The sequence below is a fragment of the Geotrypetes seraphini genome, chromosome 9 (assembly GCF_902459505.1).
Source record: "Geotrypetes seraphini chromosome 9, aGeoSer1.1, whole genome shotgun sequence".
NCBI classification, from domain to species: Eukaryota; Metazoa; Chordata; class Amphibia; order Gymnophiona; family Dermophiidae; genus Geotrypetes; species Geotrypetes seraphini.
The window spans coordinates 136,927,711-136,944,360 of record NC_047092.1 but is presented as its reverse complement, the minus strand read 5'-3'; the positions used below and the strand labels follow the sequence as shown (position 1 = coordinate 136,944,360).

Below are 16,650 nucleotides of genomic sequence, written 5' to 3'. Positions count from 1 at the left end.
AGCAATGAGACCCTGTTTGAGGAGGCGAGAATGACGGGGAAGTTTGAGCCCCTGTTACAGCTGCAGCTGAACCAGGTCAGCATACCACAGGTGCCTTGGCCAATCAGGCACCACAAGAATCACTGGTGTGTTTTGATTCTCCACAGAAGGCAGCCTATCATGGGCCATGGAGGGAAGACATAGAGAAGTCCCTCTGGGGGTCACAACTGCACCATGGCATCTAACCCTTCACTTCTGGGTTCGCAACGGTGGCTCAAGAAGCGAGCTGCTGCCTTGTTAACCGCCGCTGCCATCAGGTTGAACATTGGGTGTACCTATATCTCTACAATGCATTGGAAGGTTCTCTGGTACAAGGACCATTCCCCTGGATCCAGAGTTTGATGGCTGAGATAATCCACTCCACTTAAATGAAGCTGAGAGCTTGCTCAAATGGAAGAAAAGCCTCAGGTTTTATTGGCAGAGCCCAAGCTCAAACTATCACCCCATCATTGGCTAAAAAAACTTCCATAGAGTGACAACTCGTTGTTGAGGTTTAAAATAATTGAGGACTGAGAGATTTTGCAACTGAAACCGCTGTGAGTGTTTAAAGCAGTCTGTTAAATTGCCAACGTTTCACGGCACTAAGCCATTTCTCCAGAGCTAGTGTGACCTTGCTTGGATTTTCAGAGTGACAGCGTTGTGCTCACGATCTCACCAGTGTCCTTTGAGCAGACTCTCAGCTTCATTTAAGTGGAGTTTTTTGTACTACTTTATATTTCTCCACTTCATCTTTTGCAATATTGTGAGATAATCCACTTGCACATTGTCTGTTCCTGCTACGTGTGCTGCTGACAAATAGAAGATGCCTTTCCACCCAGCAAAAGAGCATTTGAGCCTTCTGCCGCAGAGGTGGGCTCCGGGTGCCTCCTTGTTGATTGGCATAGATCGTGGCATTGTCCGAAAGACACGAACCACCTTGTTCTGGAGCACACTCGAAATGCTGGAGAGCCAGCTGGATCGCTTGAAGCTCCAGATCATTGACCACTTTTTCTCAGAAGGGAACCAATCATCCTGTACTGGATTGTCCATGCAATGCACCCCCCAGCCATAAAGACTGGCATCCATCATCAAGCTGACCCAGAGATCCAGAAGGGAACTCCTGTGGACCAAGAGAGTGTTCAACCACCAGACTAGACTGTAACGAATCTCCGTCGTCCAAGGGAAGAGTACATGCAGTGGATCCCTCTGGACTCCAACAGGAGATAAGCACATTTTGCAGCGGGTGCAAGTGCACCCTCACCCAAGGAACTACATTGATGGTTGCAACCATGGACTCTAGAACATGCAGGTATTTTCATGGACCATTTGGGTCTTTATCTGCCGTCATCTACTATGTTACTATGATATCAGGACCTGAGAGTCCATAAAGGAACATATCAACTGCCAAAGCTTCTCCTGGTGTAACTTGAGAAGAAACACTTTGTTCATCCCTGTGGTGAAACAGACTCCCAGATATTCCAGTTCTTGTGTTGGAACGAAGTGACTCTTCCGCAAATTGACCTCTCAGCCTACTCTCTGAAGTAACTGGACAACCTGGTACACTGCCAGCTGCCCCTCTGATTCTGACTGCTCTGATGAGCTAATCGACCAGATACAGATGGACTTGGATCCCCAGGTTTCCGTAGGTGGGCTGCTACCCCCACCATCAACTTGGTAAAGGTTTGAAATGCTGTTGCCAGCCCGAAGGACAAGGATGCAAACTGGAAATGTCGTTCCAAAATGTGGAACCTCAAGTATATCTTCTTTGTTCCATAAAATGCAGAGAGACCAGAAAGTTCCGAGACCACCGCATCCACAACAGGCGACTTTAAGGTGTCCCAATTCTTCTCCGGAATGGGATACAGGCGGGCCAAGGAACACATAAAGCAAAAAGGGGCCTCTGGCACCTGCCACTGAGCGAGCACAATATCCCGAATATCCTGATGCATAGAGAGAGTGGGAAACAGAGCAGATCCCCCGAAGCAAGGGGTCCACCACACACAGGGGCTCCGACACGGTGTCCTCGAACCGTAACACAAAGGAGACCTGAAGAATAAGCTCATGAAGCTCGTCCTGCTAAAAAATGCGTACCATGGACGCATCCTCACCAGCAGATGGAAGTGAAAGCCCGCTGCTGGCGCCCTTCTCAATTGATTTTTGCAGAGATACTAAAGCAATTCTAGGCATTTTACCAAGCCAAAGAAATTTCATAAGAATACCATTAAGCTTTTTATAAAAGGACCCTTGAAAAAAAATTGGTATCATACTCATTTGGTAACAAACCACAGGCAAAATCATCATTTTAATAGTTTGAGCTCTCCCCCACCAAGAAAGATGCAAAGGATTCCATTGCTCACATAACTCCGTAACTCTTTTTAATACAAATTTTTCATTTTCTTTTACTGTGTCATCAATTGTATTTTTAATTAGAATACCTAAATATTTAAAACCATCCTCTTTCCATATGAATGGAAAAGAATCAAATAATCCTTTCAAACAAGACATTTAAAGGTAAAATTTCTGACTTACTCCAATTAATTTTATAACCTGAGAATTTACTAAATATATCAATCAATTCCAACAAACATGGAAGGGTAGTCTCTGGATTCCTCAAATAAAGCAGAATATCATCTGCATATGCTGAGATCTTATATTCCATATCAGAGTAAGGAATACCCTGTATCCCCTTTGCTTGTTGAATAGCTAACAATAAGGGTTGTAATACAATAGCAAAGGAGATAAAGGACAACCTTGTCTAACTCCCCTCCGCAACTGAAAACGCTCAGACAACGTATTATTAATATTTAATCTTGCAACAGGGAAGCTATACAATTTTTAATCATTTGTATGAAACCAGAGCCTATACCAAACCAATCTAAAGCTTGATACATAAAACTCCATTCAACCCTATCAAAAGCTTTTTCTGCATCTAGAGAAACAGCAAAAGCCGGATCATCCAAGTATTTAGATAAATTTAACATATGGAATGCTAATCTAGAGTTATTAGAGGAATGTCTTTTAGCTATGAAACCAGTCTGGTGCATATCTATAATATAAGGGAGAGCCTTAGCCAATCGCAAAGCCAAAATTTTAGCCAAAAGTTTACCATCCACATTTATTAAAGAAATAGGCCTGTAGTTCGAAACCAAAGTGGGATTTCTATTTGGCTTAGGTAAAACAATTACCGTATTACTGATTCAGCCATAGTACCTTTAATATACTTGTCTAACTCCCCTCCGCAACTGAAAACGCTCAGACAACGTATTATTAATATTTAATCTTGCAACAGGGAAGCTATACAATTTTTAATCATTTGTATGAATCCAGAGCCTATACCAAACCAATCTAAAGCTTGATACATAAAACTCCATTCAACCCTATCAAAAGCTTTTTCTGCATCTAGAGAAACAGCAAAAGCCGGATCATCCAAGTTTTTAGATAAATTTAACATATGGAATGCTAATCTAGAGTTATTAGAGGAATGTCTTTTAGCTATGAAACCAGTCTGGTGCATATCTATAATATAAGGGAGAGCCTTAGCCAATCGCAAAGCCAAAATTTTAGCCAAAAGTTTACCATCCACATTTATTAAAGAAATAGGCCTGTAGTTCGAAACCAAAGTGGGATTTCTATTTGGCTTAGGTAAAACAATTATTACTGATTCAGCCATAGTACCTTTAATATAACCATTAATAAGTTGTGACTGCTATAAATTTAATAAATGAGGTGAAAGGACATTTTGAAATGATTTATAGAATTCTACCGTAAAACCATCACCATCTGGAGCGGATCCAACTCTAAGAGATTTCAGCGCTGTTTTTAATTCTTTTAGAGATATAGGCTTATCTAAACTTCGTTTTATAAGCTCAAGAACCTTTGGTCCAACAATTAAATCTAAAAAGTCTAAACCATCCTTTTCCCTCTCTACATAAGACTCAGAAGAGTACAGGCCTTTATAAAAATTCAATTTGATTATTTATAATCCCTTTATCATCTTTAAAAATTTTAATTGTTATTAATCGTGGTGCAGCTCTACTTAAAAAGATTTAATTTCAACAAGAGCTTAGATTTAGTCTCCCTATCACACATACTCTCTCTCATTCAAGCAGAAAGAGCCCACACTTTTTTGTATTTTGGTATAATATTTTATTACAAAAATAAAAATATTTCTAATGCCAACTTTTAAGTATTCTACACAAGTCTCACTGACAGGATAACTAAGATGCAGCTACTCCCTCTACGTTCTCCTGAAAAGCAAAGGCTTTGTGTTAATCAAAGACAAAGGCCTCCTTTTACGAAACTGCGATAGCAGCTTCTAGCGTGGGGAGCTGTGCTGCACCCCACACTAGAAAATGCTATTGCAGTTTTGTAAAAGAAAGGGAAAGTTGCCCTTCCTTATCCTATACCATATGTATACACTAGTGCTGCCCAATTCAGGAAAAAAAACTTCGATTCAGCCTACTGAATTGGTTTATCGATGCGATTCAATTTTCCTGCTCAATTGAGTGGGTTTTATTCAAACATCCTGGTGGGTTTATTTTATAGCCTCTTCACTCCCTTTGCCTTCTCCTAACCACACTGGCGCTGTAGTGTAAACAAAATAAACAAACAAAAAAGACTTTTCCTCTCTGTTAAATCCTAGCTCACGTTTGCGGTCTAATACCAGCTCTGGCAGGATACACGATTCAAATCTGACATATTGCAATCACAAAAGAGAAAATAAAATTAGTTTTTCTACCTTTTGTTGTCTGGTCATTATTCAAATCTTGTTGGTCCCAGGCTCTGGTTATCTTCTGATAACTTGCTTGCCAGGGTCTCTTCCTTTTTTTCTTTCTCCGTGCTAACCATCCATCTGCCATCTCTGTCCTCCCCTTCCGTTTCCCTCTCCCTGAGGTCTGGCATCTTTCCTTTTTTTTCGTCTCCCTCCCCAGATCCACCTTTTCTTAATTACCCTTTCATCTAGCATCTCTCCCTACTTCCCCACCACCCCAGGGTCCACCATCTCTCCCTTTCTTTTCCCAACTACCCTCCTATCCAGTATCTCTATCCCCCCTCCATAGTACACCATCCCTTGTGTCCAACTTCTCTCCCTTTCTGTTCCTTCCCTCCCTAAATCCCATTGTCCATCATATCTCTCCCTCTCCTCTGTTTTTAGACCCATTATTTCTTCCCCCCAAAGTCCGGCATATGCACGTCTCTTTGAACCGCCCCTTCCCTCCGTGTACTTCTACACCAGGGCCCCCTTTCCCCCTGAAGGTCGGGCCCCCCTGAAGGCCTGCACCCCACCCCTGAAGGCCTGTCCCCTCCTTGAAGGCTTGTCCCCCCCTGAAGGCTGGCCTGTCCCCCCCTTGAAGGCCTGCACCCCTCCTTGATGGCCTGTCCCCCCCCACTCCGAAGGACTGCGCACCTCCATGTTCCCCCTGGCCTCCCCACATCATTTACCTTTTAGGTGCAGCTTGCAGAGAAGATCGCGGTTATAGCGTCTTTGCAAACTGCTTTGAGCTGTTTCCTCTGCTGCGGTCCCGCCCCTCATGACATCAGCGGCAGGATCGCGGCGGAGGAAACAGCTCAAAGCAGTTTGCAAAGACACTATAACCACGATCTTCTCTGCAGGCTGCACCTATAAGGTAAACGGTGCGGGGAGGCCAGGGGTGGGAAACCGGAAGCCAGGGGTGGGAAACCGGATGCCAGGTGGGAGAAGCAGCATCGCACTACTTCCCAACTGACCCTCCCTCCTCGCCCTCTAAAGCAGGTGCGGCAGCTGCAGGCCAGCAAGAGCAGCGCTGCCGCTCCTGCTTTAGGGGTCAAGGGGGGAGGGTCCAAATCAGGAAGCTGATTTTGTTTTAAATCGATTCGAATCGGTGAACCGATTCGAATCGTGAATCAGGCAGCACTAGTAAACACCTACCAACACAAATGCACCATCAGCCTTCAAGAGCCTGATTAGGGAGTCTGCACCTTATTTTCATTCACCAAAACAGAATGAGGTGTTCTTGGGGAAATGAATCCAGGCTGTCTCTATACAACCAAGTCCAGTTTCTGCTCCTTAAACCAGCCAGGACTGCAGATGCTATGGAAGCAGTGTTCACATCTTTAGGAAGGCAGTTATACAACAGCTGAGGTAACAGTAACACCTACTGCTCAGAATGAATGCCTGCATATCAGGTTCCATGAGATACCATGATCTGTGAGCCTGCCAAGAAGTGAAGCTGTTATTGATCATCTGGATAAGAAAGACAAGTTCGTAAGATGATTCCTGCTTCCTGTCCTCCATACAAAAAAACATGCAGTTGGCAAGGAAGATTCCTACCACTGCAATCTAGTGGCAGCCCAGATTAAAGGAAATCATTTTTTTAAAACCCAATATAATGTGAGCATCATTTTTGAATAAAAACAGATTTTGTTCTGGCTTCTTCTCTATGTTACAGAAAACAGTATTGACATATGTGTATGTGTAAAATCATGACAAGCTGATTCAGACATCTGATTTCAGGAGGATGAAGCAACAGTACTATATGCATTCTGATAAGCCTGGAGGGCCAGCTCAACATATCCTGCCCTTTGTGCTTCAGTCTTCATAAAAATCTGCAGGTGGAAAACAATGAGCTAAGGTCAATATATTAACAGTGATGCCTAAAAGCATAAACAAAACAAGGAGATAGTAAATCAAACAAGTCTTTATGCAGTATTAAGACCCACACTAAATTTAAGATATTACCACTATATTTAAAGTATTGCAATGGAAAATGCTAGGGTTTTTCTACCCAAAGGAAAAAATATACTGTGGAATCAATGTTCTTGATGCAAATGTTTATTGTAAACCATAAAAGGTAAATTCATCCATAAGAGATAGCTGCGGGTTTGCATTAAGAACAGTTTCCAGAGTATCTTTTTTCCTTGGATTTCCCTTATTTAGTGTGGAATTACAGGCTTTCGTTGTGTGTTAAAAAAAACCAAACAAAACCCAGCCCCACAGAAAAGTACTGTATTCAGAGAGGGGGGAGGCAGTGGATTGCACTAAAAAGATGACAATCTAAAGACATGACAGCAAGGTTTTAGAACACAGGTGTGTGTCCACATTAAAACAAGCATAGTTGTAATACAAAATCATTTTACAGCAAAATTTAATAGTATGTCAATATAAATTAAAGTACAAACAATTTAAACAGAAGCAGCAACGAAAGATTAGGTTCTTACCTCTGCTAATCTTCTTTCTTGTAAATCCACACTTTATTCCGGGACCAGTGGGTTATTTCCCTTTACCCGCCAGGTCTGTAGGAAGCCTCAAAACTTCAGAGGCTTTTTCCTCCCTCCCTTACATACCTCCTCTCTCAGTGTGCTCACCAGTCAGTCTGAAAGCAGCCAGGAACAAGAGAGAGAGGTATGGAGACACTCCCCAACAAGTATATTCTGCTCACAAATTATAAATGCAAAACAGCAACAAGGGAATATAATCAAATCAGGATAACAATCATCAGTAACCTGAATGACAATAACAGTGCTAGAAGTAGAAACACAGCTTACCAGTATTTGTAAAGGCAGACAATCGGCAACAAGTATAGGACGGGTTCCCGGAATAAAGTGTGGATTTACAAGAAATATTAGTAGAGATAAGAACCTAATCTTTTGTTCTTGTACAATCCCACTTTATTCCGGGACCAGTGGGACGTAACAGAGCAGTCCCGAAAATTCAGGGTGGTACTGATGATCCTGCTGCCAACGCAGAGGCACCAAAAGCAGCATCCTGCTTGGCCGCCACATCGATCCTGTAAAACTTGGTGAATGTATACAAGGAGGACCAGGTAGCATCTCTGCAAATCTCGTCCAGAGAAACAGCCGACGGCTCTGCCCAAGAGGAGGAAAACCCCTCTGTTTGAAGGAGCCTGAACCCCGAGAAGGGGCCTTTTTCTGACCGCCACATTAGCTGTGGAAATGGCCATGCGAATCTACCTGGAAATGGAAGCCGTAGACGCTGACTTCCCTCTGTGGGCAAGACCCGCTAAGACAAACAGGTGGTCAGAGAGGCGAAACTCGGTCACCTCCAGCTACTGCAATAAACCTCTGCGCACATCCAAAAACCGCAACACCCAGTCCTGCAGCGGAAACCACTTTTGGAAGAAAGGAAGGAACAGTACGCAGCATCACTGCGGAATCCGTAATCTGCAGAAAAGGAATTATGCAGGAGAGGGCTTGCAGTTCTGATACCCTGTGGACTGAGGAAACAGCCACCAGGAAGATCGTCTTGAGCATGAGATCCATCAGTGAGACACCTGCTCTAGAGGCACATACTGAGAGCGAGCAAGAGAGCGAAGAACCAGATTAAGGTTCCAGGTTGGACAGGGAAAGCGCAAGGAAGTCCTGAGTTACGATACCCACAAAAAATGAACCACATCTGGATGGACTGCCCTCAGGGAAGGAGGGCCCATACCCAAAAGCCCAGCAATCTGTACCTGGAGCAAAGCTACTGCTAAACCTTTCTTCAGATCATCTCACAGAAACTCTAGGACCCGAGGAATTGATGGAAAAAAAAGGTCCACCGGCCTCAGGGCGCACGAGGTCTCATAACACCTCCAAGCCTTCACATAGACCGCCACTGTGGACGTCCACTTGCTGTGAAGCAACATGGCGGTCACCACTGAAGAATAGCCCCAGCTAGTCAAGGCTACATGCTCAAGAGCCATGCCATAAGACCAAAGCGGTCCAGATCTTGCATCGCAATTGTACCTTGTGTGAGAAGGCAAGAATGACAAGGGAGCCCGAGCCCCCAAACCTGCTGGAGCCAAACCAAGTCGGCATGCCATGGCCGCCTCAGCTAATCGGGTACCACCAGACCCTCACAGGCCACTGTGCACCTCAACAGACACCCTATCATAGGCCACGGAGGGAAGACATGAAGAAGACCTCCTGGGGCCAGGGCTGAACCAGAGCGTCCAGGCCTTTTCTTCCGGCCTCTAGCCACTGACTGAAGAAACGATTGGCTTTCCTGTTGGCCGCCGTCACCATGAGGTTGAAAGTGGGACCCCCCCCCAATGATCCACTAGGCAAACGAATGCTCTTTGAGAGAGTGACCACTCTCCAGGATCCAGTGTCTGATGACTGAGTCTGCTTGGCCATTGTCCACTCCTGCCACGTGCACCACAGACAGCGCCATGAGGCGTCTCTCCGCCCACCAAAAGAGCAGCAGAGCCTCCAAGCTCAGAGGAACTCTTCGTGCACCCCCCCCCAGCAATTGACATAAGCAACCACCGTGGCATTGTCCGAGAACACATGGACATCTCAGTGATAGAGACGACTCAAAGAGGAGACGGGCCAGCTGAATCGCCTACAGTTCCAGGCAATTGATCAACCACTTGCGCTCTGAAGGCACCCACCAGCCCTGAACAGGGAGAGAGATGCACACTGCTCCACATCCTTTGAGTCTTGCATCTGTCAACAAGATCACCCAGTACGAGAACCGGAGCAGAAGACCCTGGGACAATGAGAGGACGCAACCACTAAGCTAGACTGTTGCACACCACTGTCATCCAGGGCAGGGGTGCATGTAATGGGTCCCGTTGAGGATTCCAGCATGAAAACAGGGCATCCTGCATAGGATGCAGGCAGGCTCTGGCCCAAGGAACCACAATGGCCAATGCCACTATGATCCCCACAACCTGAAGACACTGCCAATCTGTCGGGACCGGAGTGACAAGAAGGTCCCTGATAACCTGCTGTAGCCTCTCCTGATGTGACAGGGGCAGAGACACTTTGTTCTGACTCAATCTGATGTGCAGGCTGTCCAGGCTTACTTCTGTGCAGGGAACGCCCCCTCCCCCAAGAAGCAGATGTTCTCCAAAAGTCTGCAATCTCCTGCAGTCAAGGATATCCCCGCAGGGAACCGCCACAGCACAAGGGCGAAAACCATGAACAAAAAATACTGAAAGATCACAAAATAAAACACGATCAGAAAAGATGAGCTCCTACAGCCTGGCTTTATAGGAAGAAAAGACTGGTGAGCATGCTCAGAGAGGAGGTATGTAAGGGAGGGGGGGGAAAAGCTAGTCCCGGAATAAAGTGGGATTGTACAAGAAGGCTTCTATTTATTTTAGATACAACATTAAAAGGCAGCCACATAATGCTCCATTGTTGAGTTTATTGCAACAGATGACATCTGCCTTTTTCCAGTTTTGTACCCAATACTCTCCCATGCTTTCAGGCATGTATCCCCTATTTGCATAACATGCACGCGTTCAATAACACCATCAGCTTAATCCTGTTCGTTAATCTAGAATATTAAATGAAAGGCAGCATACCTTAATAAGATCTATGCCACAAGCTGTCTGCTCTTTGGCTTCTTTAGCTGACTGAGTCTCTGGATGCAATATATGATAGAGGTTAATCAAACATTCAGCATTGTCCAGCCTAGAAATAAAACCATTAAATAATCACTGCATGTGGTATATTGGTAAATCAAGGTTTCACCAAATCTACTAAAAACTTAATTGATAGAACAATGAAAAGTACATTTTCACAGACTGTTTTAGCATAAGATGATTCCCTCAAGACCTTTTTTTGTTTTGGTCTACTCATTTACAGTAAAACCTTGGTTTGCGAGCATAATTCGTTCCAGAAGCATGCTTGTAATCCAAAGCACTCGTATATCAAAGCAAATTTCCACATAGGAAATAATGGAAACTCGACGATTCATTCCACAACACAAAAACTTTAATACAAAATACTATACGTACTTGTATTGCAAGACCTCACTCGTTTAGAACAGTCACTACACTCCCGCACTGTCAGAGAGAGAAGAACCATCGGCTCAGTTGTGATGTGTGTATACTGTATGTATTTGTATTGCAAGACATTGCTTGTATATCAAGTTAAAATTTAATAAAATATTTTGCTTGTCTTGCAAAACACTTACAAACCAAGTTACTTGCAATCCAAGGTTTTACTGTATATCCCTTATTAAACTCTTCTATCAAGAGAAGATTGGCCAAAATTGTCTCAAAAAGGAGAAATTAGGTTCTTACCTGCTAATTTACTTTCTTTTAGCTTCTCCAGACCAGTAGAGGTTAACTTTACGAATGGGTATATATCTAATCATGACCAGCAGGTGGAGACTGAAAACAAAACTTTGGGACAGTATATCCTAGCCCCTCCTCTCTATTTCCCTCAGTCTGCCGAATAGCCAAGCAGAACCAAGAACTGGAAAAAAACAGAGAGAAAAAACAATACTCCGAAAGGAGTAACAAATAACATACCCAAAATGCTGTTGGAAAATGCAGAGGAGAAATTCCCGAAGGAAGAATGTCCCCATAGCTCGCCAGCTAAGCCAGCCGAGCCACAGCCGCTGTTCTTCAATACTCCCCGGCCCTAGAAAAATACTAGAACCCGCAGCAAAAAACAAAAACTGCCCGCGCAACAGCCCCAACAACAACAACAACAGACAGGGTGGGGACCTCTACTGGTCTGGAGAAGCTAAAAGAAAGTAAATTAGCAGGTAAGAACCTAATTTCTCCTTCTTTAGCACTCTCCAGACCAGTAGAGGTTAACTTTACGAATGGGACGTACCAAAGCAGTCCCTCTCACGGGCGGGACCCCCGAAGGGCCGATACCAGTACACGCTCACCGAACACCGCGTCCCGACGCGCCTGCACATCAACCCGATAATGACGAACAAAGGAATGTAAGGAGGACCAAACCGCAGCCTTACAAATATCCACTGGAGGCACGAGCGACGACTCAGCCCAAGAAGCCGCCTGACCCCGAGTGGAATGAGCCTTGAGAAACTCCGGAATAGGCTGCTGTTTCAGAAGATAAGCGGAAGCAATCGTCTCCTTGATCCAGCGCGCAATAATAGCCTTAGAAGCGCCAGCTCCCCGACGAGGACCCGCCAGGAGGACAAAGAGATGATCGGACTTCCGGAATTCCTGGGTCCGCTGCACATAAGAGCGAAGGACCCGACCGACATCCAACTTGCGCAGCTGCCGTTGCTCAGAAGAGCCCTCCCGACCACCCAAGACCGGGAGAACCACCGATTGATTGACATGAAAAGGAGAAACAACCTTCGGCAGAAAGGAAGGAACAGGCCGCAAGACGACCCGCTCCCTAGAAAACTCCAAGAAGGGAGCCCTACAAGAGAAAGCCTGCAGCTCAGAAACACGCCTAGCAGAAGTAATGGCCACCAAAAAGACCGCCTTCAAAGTAAGGTCCTTCAAAGAACAGACGTCCAAGGGCTCGAAAGGCGGACGCACCAAAACAGAGAGAACCAGATTAAGATCCCAAGAGGGAACCGAGGGCCGTAGGGGAGGCCTAAGCAACTTGGCCGCCCGCAAAAACCGAATCACATCAGGAAGAGCCGATAAAACGCTGACCTGACACCAACACTCGAAAGGCCGACAGGGCCGCAAGATGAACCCGGAGAGAAGACCAAGCCAGGCCTCTATCCAGGCCATCCTGCAAGAACTCTAGAATGTGAGGCAGAGAAGCGCGAAAAGAGGTCACTCCCCGCGCCCGACACCATTCCTCAAAGAGACGCCAAACCCGCACATAAGCCCGAGAGGTAGAAAGCCTCCGGGACCCCAACAGAGTAGAGATCACCTTGTCTGAATATCCCTTCTTGCTAAGGCGACCCCTTTCAAGAGCCACGCCGTAAGACAGAAGGGAGACGGGTCGAACATGGGAATGGGACCCTGCATCAGAAGGTCGTCCGAGAGAGGCAGAGGAAGAGGATCCGCTACCAGGTGCCTCACCAGATCCGCATACCACGGACGGCGAGGCCAATCCGGCGCCACCAGCACCACCAAACCCGGATGGTGAACAATGCGAAGAAGCACTCTGCCCACCAGCGGCCAAGGAGGGAACACATACAACAGCCCCTCCGTTGGCCACTGCTGGACCAGAGCATCCAGACCCTCAGCCAGACCGTCCCTGCGACGACTGAAGAAGCGGGGCACTTTGGCGTTGCCACCCGTGGCCATCAGGTCCATCAGGGGCTGCCCCCAAGCCTGCACTATCAACTGAAACGCCTCGGCGCCGAGACACCACTCTCCTGGATCTAGGAAGTGACGACTGAGGAAGTCTGCCTGAACATTTTCTACTCCGGCTATATGAGAGGCCGAGAGGTCCAGCAGATGGGACTCCGCCCAAACCATGAGCAGAGCCGCCTCCTGCGCCACCTGAGTGCTCTTGGTGCCCCCCTGACGATTGACATAAGCCACCGCCGTGGCATAGTCCGACAGCACTCTGACCGACTTGCCCAGCAACAGGGAGTGGAAAGCCAACAGCGCCAGACGGACCGCTCTGGTTTCCAACACGTTGATCGACCAGGCGGCCTCCTCCGCGGACCAGGTGCCCTGAGCTGAGTGACCCAAACACTGAGCCCCCCAACCCAGGAGACTCGCATCCGTCAGGAGCACCGTCCACTGCGGGAGATCCAGACCCACCCCCTGAACCAGGTGAGGGGTCTGGAGCCACCAACGCAGACTGCAGCGCGCCAAGCCTCGCAGGGGAACCGGAACATCCATCCCGTGCCTCTGGGGAGACCACCTCCGGAGCAGAGCATACTGGAGAGGACGCATGTGGGCCCGCGCCCACCTCACCACGTCCAGGGACGCCGCCATCGACCCCAAGACCTGGAGGAAATCTCGCGCCCAAGGACACCGGGACGCCAAAAGCAGGCGAATCTGAGATTGCAATTTGCTCACCCGGCTCTCTGGGAGGAAGACCTTCCCCAAGGAGGTGTCGAACAGCACCCCTAGGTACTCCAGACGCTGAGCCGGGACCAACCGACTCTTGGAAAGGTTGACCACCCAGCCCAGCGACCGGAGAAACTCCACCACCCGAGCAGTAACCCGGGAGCTTTCCTGCAACGACTTTGCCCGAATTAACCAGTCGTCCAGGTAGGGGTGTACCAGGATGCCCTCCGACCGCAAGGCTGCCGCGACGACCACCATCACCTTGGTGAACGTCCGAGGAGCCGTGGCCAGCCCAAAGGGAAGCGCACAGAATTGATAGTGCCGACCCAAGATCGCAAAGCGCAGGAAACGCTGATGAGAGGCCCGAATGGGAACATGCAAGTAGGCCTCCGTCAGATCGAGAGAAGTGAGAAACTCCCCCGGCTGAACCGCCAGAATGACCGACCGCAGAGTTTCCATACGGAAAGAGGGAATCTTGAGAGCCCTGTTGACCCCTTTCAAATCGAGGATGGGCCGAAAAGTCCCCTCCTTCTTGGGCACCACAAAGTAAATGGAGTACCTGCCCGTGCCCCACTCTGGAGAGGGCACCGGAACAACTGCCCTGAGATCTAGCAAGCGCTGAAGGGTCTGGCGAAAAGCCTGCGTCTTCCCCGGAGTCTGACATGGAGAAGCGAGGAAAAAAATCCGGCAGAGAGCGGGCGAACTCCAGGGCATAACCGTCCCGCACCACCTCCAGGACCCACTGATCGGACGTGATCTCGGCCCATTTGGGGAAAAATTCGCGCAGCCGAGCCCCCACCGGAACCAAAGGGGGCGCCGGCAAGGCGTCATTGTGCAGGACGGGAAGCGGGGGAACCGGCGGAGGGATTCCCTGCCCCCCGACGGGCCCCCCGAAAGGGCTGCATGCGCTGGAAGAACCGACCCCGGGAAAATCCCGGAGACTGGAAAGAAGCAGCCCCACGCCCAGGGCGATACTTGCGAAAATCCCGCAAACGCCCCCGGGCCGCACCCCCCCGAGACGCCGGGCGGGCACGGTCCTCCGGCAGACGGGGAACTTTCGAGTCCGACAGAGTCTGAATCAACTTATCCAAGTCCTCTCCAAACAAAAACGACCCCCGAAAGGGAAATTTAGTAAGCTTAGCTTTGGACGCAGCATCCGCCGCCCAAGCGCGCAGCCACAACACACGCCTTGCGGCCACGCCAAAAGCCATAGACTTAGCCGAGATCCGCACCAAGTCCTATAGAGCATCTGAGAGGAATGAGGCCGCCATCTCAATCTTCGCTACCTCCTGATCCACCAGAGACCAGTCGTCAGACTCTCGATCCAAGACCCGCTCCGCCCACCGAAACACGGCGCGAGCGACCAGTCCCCCACAAATAGCCGCCTGGACCCCAAAGGCAGAGACCTGAAAATTTTGCTTAAGGATGCTCTCCAATTTGCGCTCCTCAGAGTCCCGCAAGGCAGAACCGCCCTCAACAGGCACGGTATGCCGCTTGGAAATTGCCGAGACCACCGCATCCACGACTGGCGAAGCTAACGTAGCCCGATCCCCTTCAGGAATGGGATACAGGCGAGCCATGCTGCGCGCCAGACGAAACGGCGTCTCCGGCGTTTTCCACTGCTCCAGAATAATATCCCGAATATCCTGATGCATAGGAAAAGAGCGGGAAACGGAACGGATCCCCCGTAACAGGGGGTCCCCCACATGCGGAGTCTCCGGCGGCGCGTCCTCAAAACGCAAAACCGAAGAAACCTGCTGAATAAGGTCAGGCAGCTCATCTTTCTGAAAAAGGCGCACCACGAACGCCTCGTCACTGGAGAACGGGAAATCCGACAACCCGCCGCCAGCTTCCGTCCCCTCCAGAGAGTCCTGGAACTCCTCAGAAGGGTCCAGGTCCTCCTCCAGACCGACCCGTTCCTCCGACCACAAATTCTCATCCCACGACACCCGCGGACGCTTGGACAAGGGAGGCGGCGAAGGGGACGTCACGCCAGACGAGAGAGGCAAAGCCGCAGGGAGCGCGGAGGAAAAACCCACCCCCCGAAACCCCCTGGGCGCAACCGGGACCCCCAGCCGCCTGAAAATAGGCTCTGCATAAAGAAAAGAAAAATTCAGGAGAAAAAACCCCCCGAGGGTCCCAAGGGACTCCCTGCCACAGCAGGGGACCCAGCAGAACCTTGCCCCTGCATAGTCAAAACAGGGGGAAGGTCACCTGAGGTGGAAGACAAAATGGAGGGGCCAGACAGAGAAGATGGCGGTTTTCCCGCCAAAAAAGCTCCCTCCATAGCCTGAAGCGGCTGAGAAACCTGAATAGTCTCAGCCGCTAAAGCAGGCAAGCCGGCATCAGCTGTCAAAAAATCAGCTGAGAGGGAATCCTCTAAAACCCGACCGTCGGCGGTTTGGGGAATCCCTCCATGGGCGGACGGAGAAGACCGGGCTTCCCCACCGTTCCCTGCCGACTCGCGAGGCACCATCGGCGGGGAGCTCTGGGCGCCTGCAGCCGCTGCCGACGGAGCTCCACCACCTCACCGACCCAAACCGCCGAGTTCAGGCCGGCCGCGAGTGCCTCGCGGCTGGACTCAAATGTGTCCTACTCCCCCGGAGAAGGGCACAATTGCTCCATACGCGACCTAGCTATAAAAAAGTGCCGGTTACATGAAAAAATACAGTAAAATACAGTTTTCTTAAAGGGAAATAACCCTTCAGACCAGCACTACCTCAGGATTTTTTTTTTTTTTTTTTTTTTACAGAACAGACTCCACAGGCTCTCGAAGCAATATGCCTTGCTTGACTTAGGGGGCAAGGCTTACTGCTGAGGCTCCTCTAAAAAAATGTGGGGAGGTGGAGGAAGTGGGGGGAGGGACCCCGCTCGTGACCCGCCGGGTTTGACACCCCCGAGGTCGGACGAACAACCAAACAGGGCCCGACCAAGCTCCGTCCGGCCAAAA

General features: G+C 48.7%; 1 protein-coding gene across 2 annotated transcripts in view; it reads right to left on the bottom strand.

Moving 5' to 3' along the window:
* Positions 1 to 6,320: 6,320 nt before the first annotated feature.
* The window catches only part of MRPS22 (mitochondrial ribosomal protein S22), a 34,947-nt gene continuing 24,617 nt past the window's right edge, over positions 6,321 to 16,650 (bottom strand). For both annotated transcript variants that reach the window (XM_033959329.1, XM_033959328.1), the window contains exons 7-8: positions 10,311 to 10,419; positions 6,321 to 6,603 (exon numbers count right to left, since the gene is read on the bottom strand). In XM_033959329.1, the coding sequence (XP_033815220.1) occupies positions 6,508 to 6,603; positions 10,311 to 10,419 (205 nt within the window). In that variant the 3' untranslated portion in view covers positions 6,321 to 6,507. The remainder of the gene's footprint in view (positions 6,604 to 10,310; positions 10,420 to 16,650) is intronic.